The sequence below is a fragment of the Penaeus japonicus genome, unplaced genomic scaffold (assembly GCF_977035675.1).
Source record: "Penaeus japonicus unplaced genomic scaffold, GWHDUDI00000001_assembly GWHDUDI00000020, whole genome shotgun sequence".
Taxonomy (NCBI): Eukaryota; Metazoa; Arthropoda; class Malacostraca; order Decapoda; family Penaeidae; genus Penaeus; species Penaeus japonicus.
In genome coordinates, this window is record NW_028234422.1 from 13061685 (window position 1) to 13071684 (window position 10000).

At 34.2% G+C, this 10000-nt stretch overlaps 1 protein-coding gene across 1 annotated transcript in view; it reads left to right on the forward strand.

Moving 5' to 3' along the window:
* The window catches only part of LOC122250364 (uncharacterized), a 79398-nt gene that overhangs the window by 57065 nt on the left and 12333 nt on the right, over nucleotides 1-10000 (forward strand). The window contains exon 3 of the mRNA XM_086548025.1: nucleotides 4560-5532. Coding sequence (XP_086404151.1) covers nucleotides 4574-5532 — 959 coding nt within the window. The 5' untranslated portion in view covers nucleotides 4560-4573. The remainder of the gene's footprint in view (nucleotides 1-4559; nucleotides 5533-10000) is intronic.

The window sequence follows — 10000 nt, forward strand, 5'->3', positions numbered from 1 at the left end:
CACACACACACGCACACACACATACACACACACACACACACACACAGACAAATGTGAATGTATGCATGCACTACCATCATATTTTCAACATATTTAGATCAGATATTCATTCTATTTACGTATTTTTCTGCTTTCCTTAATAGAAAACATAAATCATATCTTGGCAGTAATGCGAACAACATAGCGGCAATAAAATGAATAAAGCATGATAAAAGGAAAAGAAAATCTCTTTATATGGGACGAACGCCGGGCCAGGAAATAGCACTAAAGGAATTTCTACGCCGTGAGGGAAAAAAATTACGGGGTGCCCTGGGACCGAGTTTTATATAGAAAAAGGGGAAGGTGGCTGGTTGGAATTAAAGAAATGAGAGAGAAAGAGAGGGAGGGAGGGAGAGAGAGAGATAAGGAGGAAGTTAGTGAGAGAGAGAGAGAGAGAGAGAGAGAGAGAGAGAGAGAGAGAGAGAGAGAGAGAGAGAGAGAGAGAGAGAGAGAGAGAGATAAAGAGAGAGAGAGAGAGAGAGAGAGAGAGAGAGAGAGAGAGAGAGAGAGAGAGAGAGAGAGAGAGAGAGAGAGAGAGAGTGAAAGCGAGAGAGAGAGAAAAAGAGAGAGAGAGAGAGATAGATAGATAGATAGATAGATAGATAGATAGATAGATAGATAGAGAGAGAGAGAGAGAGAGAGAGAGAGAGAGAGAATCTATTTAACATCAACTGAATAAGGAAACACCTTGGGAAAAGAAGTAACTCAAGGAGCTACGGAATCAATAGGAAGTCGAGAAAGGGTCTGTGTGGTGTCTCGAATGCTGTGAAAGTTGGAGAGACAGGAGCTAGAAATAGACAAGAGATAAGGGGCTGTGCTGGGACACCTTTCCATTAAAGTTACTCAGAGTTGGGACTCGAGGTGCTCAAAGGGACGAGCGTGAATTAAAGTGTTTTGTATGATTTAGATACACACTAACAGTGCAAGGAAGAGTAACGGCTGAAAACAGTGAATGTGAACTACTGTGAAGTGGCGTTCAGTCCGATTTTTTTTTTGAATGGTGAAAGGATGCAATCATGGCTGCCATATTTATTTTTTTCCATAAAGATGAGGAAGATATTTTACAACGCTGATATATAACATGCTTTATAACATGATGGTGATATATGAAACAGATATTTTATAATGATAAAGATAGTTATAAAGATGATCGTGACAATAGTAATAACAAAAACGATAATTATAGTAATAATATTAACAGCAATAATGATACTGAAATTATTAAAGATCATAATATTCATGATAATAATAATAACAATGATATCAGCAATTGTAGTAATGATGACTGCATTGATAGTAGTAATGACAATAGTAATAATGATTACAATAGTGATAATGATAACATTTTTAATGATAATAACAATAATAAATATGATAATGATGATAATGATGGTGATGATAATTATTATTAGAATAACAATGATAATGATAACAATGATAACAATAAAGGTAATGGTGATGTTGAAGATGATTATAGCTAGAATAATAATGCTAATGCTAATGCTAATGCTATTTTTTGATAGAAATGTTAAGAAAACAAAAATAATGATAACAATAAGGAATGATACTCAGGATAATCACGATAATGATAGTAATGATAATTATAGCAATAAGAATAATGAAAACGATGATGATAAAGAAAATGATGACAAAGACATTGTTAATGATTCTGCTAATGATGATGAGGATGATATAATGATAATGAGAATAACAATATTGTTAATAATGATAATGACATTGGTGATAATGATAATGATAAGGATAATGATGATGATATAATGACAATGATGATGTGATGACAACGATAATGATAATAAATATAATGATAATGATAAAAATGATAACAATATCAACAACAATAAGGATGATGATAAAATAGTAATGATGACAATAATGACAATGATAATGATAATGATGATGACGATAATGATAATGACAATTATAATTGGCAATAACGAAGTGAAAGAGAGAGAGAGAGAGAGAGAGAGAGAGAGAGAGAGAGAGAGAGAGAGAGAGAGAGAGAGAGAGAGAGAGAGAGAGAGAGAGAGAGAGGAGAGAGAGAGAAGAGAGAGAGGAGAGAGAGAGAGAAGAGAGAGAGAAAGAGAGAGAGAGGAGGGAGAGAGAGAGAGAGAGAGAGAGAGAGAGAGGAGAGAGAGAGAGAGAAGAGGGAGAAGAGAGAGAAGAGAGAGAAGAGAGGAGATTTGGAAGAGAGAGAGAGAAGAGAGAAGAGAGAGAGAGGAAGAAGAGAGAGAGAGAGGAGAGAGAGAGAGAGAGAGAGAGAGAGAGAGAGAGAGAGAGAGAGAGAGAGAGAGAGAGAGAGAGAGAGAGAGAGAGAGAGAGAGAGAGAGAGAGAGAGAGAGAGAGAGAGAGAGAGAATGAAAGAGAGAGAGAAAAGTAAAATAATTCATTTTTTTCATACAAGAAATGTGCAACAGAATGAAAACGAATGAAAGTCTTAAACAATTTTAAATGTGACACTCAAATGAATAGCGCGAACGAAAGATACTGAAAATGGGGCGGATGAATCTGAAAAAAGTATAAGGAGAAAAGGACGCTTTGAAAATAACTAGCTTAAAGCACAGGGTTCTAAAGGTCAAAAGAGCTGGATGAAAGAGGAGGAGGAGAGAGAGAGGGAGTGAAAAGAGAGGAGAGGAGAGGAGAGGAGAGGAGAGGAAATGAGAGGAGAGGAGAGGAGAGGAGAGAAGAGGAGAGGAGAGGAGAGGAGATGAGAAGCGAGGAGAGGAGAGGAGAGGAGAGGAAATGAGAGGAGAGGAGAGGAGAAGAGAGGAGAGGAGAGGAGAGAGAGAGAGAGAGAGAGAGAGAGAGAGGGGGGGGGGATATCATTATCACATACACATATATACATATATATACGTGCGCTCGTAGCTTCACTTATCTGTTCTCCCCTTTCTTACTGTCACGTCACACATACCAGTGTTGTTTTGTTTTTTCCTTCGCAAGAGCTATGTGCACATGCAACACCCGTCTTCTCATTACAATGTCATGCACGTGATTCTCAGACAAATCGTACATGGTAGAGAATCTCCTCTCGGGGAGAAGAGGAGCAACACCTCGCTCCTCGGAGGATGAGCAGCCCTCACTCCAACACACCAATGTTCAAGCTTAGCAAAGAAACCAAGAAAGCTGTTTCGGCCATGTTCACCACACCATAAGCCACGCTACCATGGTAGAGGTCGCCACCCAAACCTCTACAGCAGTAATTCCGCGGCACACTATTATGCCACCATTATCTCCTTGGTGTGCTGCGAAAATAATATATATATATATATATATATATATATATATATATATATATATATATATATATATATATATATATATATATATATATATATATATATATATATATATATCAAAGGACAGGTGAACCGCCAAAATATTTGTTGTTTCTTAGTGTGCCGTCATACTAAATAGTTTGAAAACCACTGCTCTACACATACACACACAGAAAGAGAGAGAGAGCGAGAGAGAGAGAGAGAGAGAGAGAGAGAGAGAGAGAGAGAGAGAGAGAGAGAGAGAGAGAGAGAGAGAGAGAGAGAGAGAGAGAGAGAGAGAGAGAGAGAGAGAGAGGAGAGAGAGAGAGAGAGAGAGAGAAGAGAGAGAGAGAGAGAGAGAGGAGAGAGAGAGAGAGAAGATAGATAGAGAGAGAGAGCAGATAAGAGATAGAAGAGAAGAGAAGAAATAGATAGATAGATAAAGAAGTAGAGATAGATCGATCTAGAAATAGATAGATAGATAAAGAAGTAGAGATAGATCGATCTAGAAATAGATAGATATATAGATAAAGATAGATAGAGAGAGAGATAGAGAGAGAGAAAGAGATAGGCAGGATCTTTCAAGCGAGGTGATGGTAAGCGGACGGGGGAAGTGGTTGATGAAGAATAGCACCGACCTTCAAAGGCGAGGCCAGGCAGGTCGTCGTCCTTCCGTTGAGCTGAAAGAAAGAGGCTGTACTTTGATTAGAAGATTTGTTCTTAGGAGGTACCCACTCCCATGCATATATATTGGAGGAATTTAGATACACACAATTATTCATATCCATCTATGTCTACGTCTATTTATTTATCTATCTATCTTTATCTATCTCTCTCTATATATATTTTTATCTATTTTCCTCTCTATATATATCCTTATCTATCTACCTATATCTTTATCTATCTATGTATATCTTTATCTATCTATCTATATATATATATGTTTATATATCTTTATCTATATATATCTATCTTATAAGTAAAAGATCAATAAAGTAACAATCTGAACTACATTATCGAAATCAAAAGTATTAATATTAATTCGCATACATTGTTCAATGAATAATTTATGTGCTCGGATCCAAGCCCTTTGCTGCCTCGATTGATGAATGGACTGTCCAGTAATTTTCCCCAGTTCAGCGTGAGCTAAAGAGGGACATTGCAAATACACTTCTAAAGCAATCACTCTTGCATCTGCATTTGTAGTATCACGTAAATTCAGGAGATTTTTTCCTTTTGTTTCAGGCCCGTGAGTTGCGATGGCGCTGCTCCACCGCTTTGTGAAGCTCAACGACCGGGGCAACACCCACGTCTTCAGTTTCGTGGTGACCCGCAGCGTGACCCGCGACCTGCATCGTGATGTCACCAGCAAGGAGCTCACGTACGGCTACCAGCGCTGGGCCATCACGTTCTCGCGCTCCGAGAAGGTGCTCGGCGTGTACCTGGTGTGGCGCAACCCGTGCGAGGGGATGCGCGTCTACATCGACTTCACCTTCACCTTACTCAACCGAGAGCACTTCAGCACCAACGAGGCGTTCACGGGCAAGCAGGTCAAGTTCACATTCGACTCGCCGGCGCAGGGCAACAGGCGGCTCATCAACATGGAGGACCTCTACTCGCGGAACTTTACGGACGAGAACGGCGAGTTCCAGCTGGAACTGACGGTGGCCAACATCCGCACGGTTTTCGAGGCGGAGCTCCGCGTGCCACCGCCCATCAACGGCGGCGTCGCCAACAGGAAGGAGAACCGCTTCGAGTCGCCCTACTTCCACTTCGGCCACTACGACTGGCACGTGTCCGTCACCAGCTCGTCAGGCCTGGACGGGCGGCCGTCCGTGCAGCTGCGGCGCCTCACCGGCTTCGACCATCAGTGCCGCGTGCGGTACCTGATGGTGGTGGGCGAGGGCGAGCGGAGGGCCGACTCGGGAATACTCGACCAGCTGTCGGACCACGAGGGCCGCACTCCGGGCTGGTCGCCGGCGCGCACACGGCTGCACGACCTGGTGCACAAAGGCGTGCTCAGGCTGTACCTGGAGATGATCCTGGCCAACACGACGAGCGAGGTGCGGCTGCAGCCCCTCGCGGCCAACACGACGCCCGTGCAGTGCTACGACCGCGACAAGCAGGCCTGGGCGCTCGAGCCAGACCTGCACTCAGACATGTTCCGCCTCAGGCTCGTCTACAACGACGTCCACAATGTGCCCAGGAACCATCTCAGGTGAGCACGCGTCCCTTGCGGTCATGTGACAGGAGGCTGACGTAGGGGTAGATAGGGAAAAGGAGCCCTAAGGAGGGGAAGCCTTAGAGACAGAAGGATAGAAGACGAGACAAGCAGTGAAATGTGAACAAAAGACATCAAAGGAGAGGAAAGACTAGGAGGAGAGAGAGAGAGAGAGGGAAAAAGGGAAACGGATTCAGGGGAGATCAATGTAGATAAAATTAGGAGTGAGAGAGAGAGAGAGAGAGAGAGAGAGAGAGAGAGAGAGAGAGAGAGAGAGAGAGAGAGAGAGAGAGAGAGAGAGAGAGAGAGAGAGATAGAGAGAGAGAGAGAGATAGAGAGAGAGATAGAGAGAGAGAGAGAGAGAGGAATACTGTACAAGCATAGGTAGAAAAAAACTGGCAAAAGAGAATCAAGAAATAGTCGGGTGGAGAGAGAGAGAGAGAGAGAGAGAGAGAGAGAGAGAGAGAGAGAGAGAGAGAGAGAGAGAGAGAGAGAGAGAGAGAGAGAGAGAGAGAGAGAGAGAGAGAGAGAGAGAGAGAGAGAGAGAGAGAGAGAGAGAGAGAGAGAGAGAGAGAGGAGGAGGGGGAGAGAGAGAGAGAGAGAGAGAGAGGGAGGGTGAGAGAGAGAGAGAGAGAGAGAGAGAGAGAGAGAGAGAGAGAGAGAGAGAGAGAGAGAGAGATAGATAGATAGATAGATAGAGATAGAGAGAGAGGAAGAGAGGAAGAGAGATAGAGATAGAGAGAGGAGGAGTAAAGAGAGAGAGAGAGAGAGAGAGAAGTATCTAAGAGAGAGAGAGAGAGAAGAGAGATGAGAGAGAGAGATGAGAGAGAGAGAGAGAGAGAGAGAGCGATGATGGAGAGATAGATAGATAGAATAGATAGATAGATAGAAGATTATATATGTATATATAAATACATATATATATCTATAAATCTAAATAAATATCTTACTATAATATCTATATAAAAATATATATAAGTATATATATATAATATAATAAATAAATATATAAATAATAAAAATAAAAAATAAATATATGTATATGTATATGTCTATAAAGTATATATATAATTATAATATAAATACAAAAAAAATATTAAATAAATATACATATTAACTATTAGATAGAGAGAGAGAGAGAGAGAGAGAGGAATACAAGCATAGGTAGAAAAAAACTGGCAAAAGAGAATCAAGAAATAGTCAAGTGGATAAAACAAAACAAGATAAAGAAACGCATATAGTATAAGGGTAAGAGGATTTGGTGGGCAGTATATATACATATATAACCTGTATATAGATACACCTAATATCTAGTATATATATAATATATATAAATAAAATCTATAAATATATTATAAATAAATATATATATACATCATATATAAAATATATTATAAAAAAATATGTATATATATAATATATGTGTCTGTATATATATATATATATATAAAAATAAATATAGAATATATAATATATATAAAAACACTTCCATATTTGTATATATATATATAAACTATTATATAAATAAAGAACGCAGAGAAGAGGATGAAGAAACAAAAGAAAAAGAGAAACAAAAAAACTCTTTTCTTTCAGCGTTTGTTTGATAGAGAAAGACAAAGGAATATGAATCAATTTAACGCTAGAGTTTATACATATGTATATATATTATAAAATACAGATATAAGATATATATATCTATAAGATACTTCTATATAATAAAGAGATATTTAATATATTCAATATCTATATATACAATATATACAATATATTGATATATAATATATAGATATTGAAATAGTAGATTGATTATATATAGATATATATATATAATATAGCCAATATTTATAATAAAATATATATATAATATATAATATATTTAATAATATAGATCAATATATATATATAAGATATATATTATATATTATATAGATAAATATATATATTTATATATATATAGATATATATATATATATACATATATACATATATATGTAAATATACAAAACACACTTACACACAACCACCACACACATAGATACGTAATATTATAATATATAGTTATATATAATATTTTATTTATTATATTTAGATTAGACTTCATTTTTATATAATTTTTTATATATATCTTTGATCTTATATTTAACATATTTTTTATACAATATATCATTTTTTTATATAGATATATTTTTCTATTTAGTATATTTATATATATATATATATATATATATACAATATTTATTGATATAGTATATATATATATTATTTTTATATATATATATTTATATATGCAATTTATTTTTTTATTTATAATATATATATATATATTTTGATTTAAATATATATATATATGTTATATATATATATTTAAATATATATATACATATTATACATATATATGTATATTCAATCACACATACAACACACACACCACACATATATACGTATTTTATAGATAGATATTGATATTATATATATATATATATATATATTTATAATTATATACATTATATTGATGATATATGCTTTTTACAAACAATCTTCTCACACACACGTTTTATATTACGTATTTTTTGATTTTTTGTTTTTTATATAGATATTTTTATAGTTATATTTTCATATTACACATTAAATTACTTTTAATATTTATTTATATATATATATTATTTATATATATTATATAGTATTTATAGATGTATCTGTATATTTATATTTTATATAGATATATATATACATATATAGTCTTTTTATTTATATATTATATATATATATATATGTATATGTAATTTATATATTATTTATTTATATATATTTATATGTTATTATATGGTTTTTATATAGACATATATTTATATTCTATGAATAAATATATATAAATATAAAAATATATATAAATAATATATATAATAATTATGAGTATACAAGAATATCAATGTATATATATATAAATATAAATAATAAAAATCTATAAATATAATAATATCATATATAAATATATATATATTATACAAATAACTCATATATATCATATATATGTAAGTATGTATACAAAATATATAAATATAATATAAATAATATAAATATATATACATGGATTTTTATATATATATATATATATATAGATACTATAGATACATTGTTATGTATAACAAACACACATACACACACACACACAGAAGAGACGTTATTGATATATAATATATATATATATATAATATAATATATAATATATACATATACACAATATAACATATACATATATATATATATATATAATATATATATAATATATATATATATATATAATTATATGTAATATATATATATATATATATTATATTTACATATTTATAAATAATATATATATATATATATATAAATATTTGTATATGTATAATTTATATAATAGATATATATATATATATTATGTTAGATATAGTTATAATATACAGATATATATATATATATATATATATATATATATATATGTATGTATATATATATTAATAACTCTATATAAAATTATGATTATATTTATAATATAAAAATATATATCTATACCATTCACATATATATATAAATATATCTATATATCTATATATATAATAAATAATATATATGTCTATATATCATTAAGAAAAATAATAACAAATATATATATGTAAATAAATATTAAATACATCTCTATATATATAACTAACTCTCTAAATATATAAAAATATTTATATGAATGTATGATATATATATAACTGCATTCTACTTTCTATAAGACTCACTACCTTCTTCTCACACATATAACCTTGGAACTTGATTTGGGACTTGAAATTGTGATTTCCGTGGCTGCCTGAGTGCCCGTGGGAGATGTTCGTGAAAACCTCGCTATCACTGTTCTGGCAAGAACACATAGGTAATGTCCCATGACATCTCATAAGACGTCTGGTTGAAACATCTCTATTAACGGTCGTGTATCTGAGTATCGGTAACAACCGTGCCTGTCGATCTTACGGCGGCGGGTTCGAGTCCCGGACAGGGAGGAAAATGGAATTGTATATATTTAAATATGCGTTACTACTGCATTTCAATACTACCATCTTCTCACACATATAACCGCGTTGGTAACTGATTTGGGACTTGAAAATTTGGGGTGTTTTCCGTCCGGGCTGTGCCGAGTTGCCCGTGGGAATGTTCGCGTGAAACCTCGCTATCCATGTTTCTGGCATAAACACATAGGTAATGTCTCCATGACATCTCATTAAGACGTCTGGTTTTTGAACATCTCTTTTATACGGTCGTGAAGCCTGAGTCGGTACAAACCGTGGCCTGTCGATCTTACGGGGCGGGGGGCCGGGTTCGAGTCCCGTATCAGGGAGGTAAATATTTTATATATATTAAAATGCGTTAATTTACTGGCATTCTATCCTTCTACCATCTTCCTCACACATAGAACCTTGGTAAACCTTGATTTGGG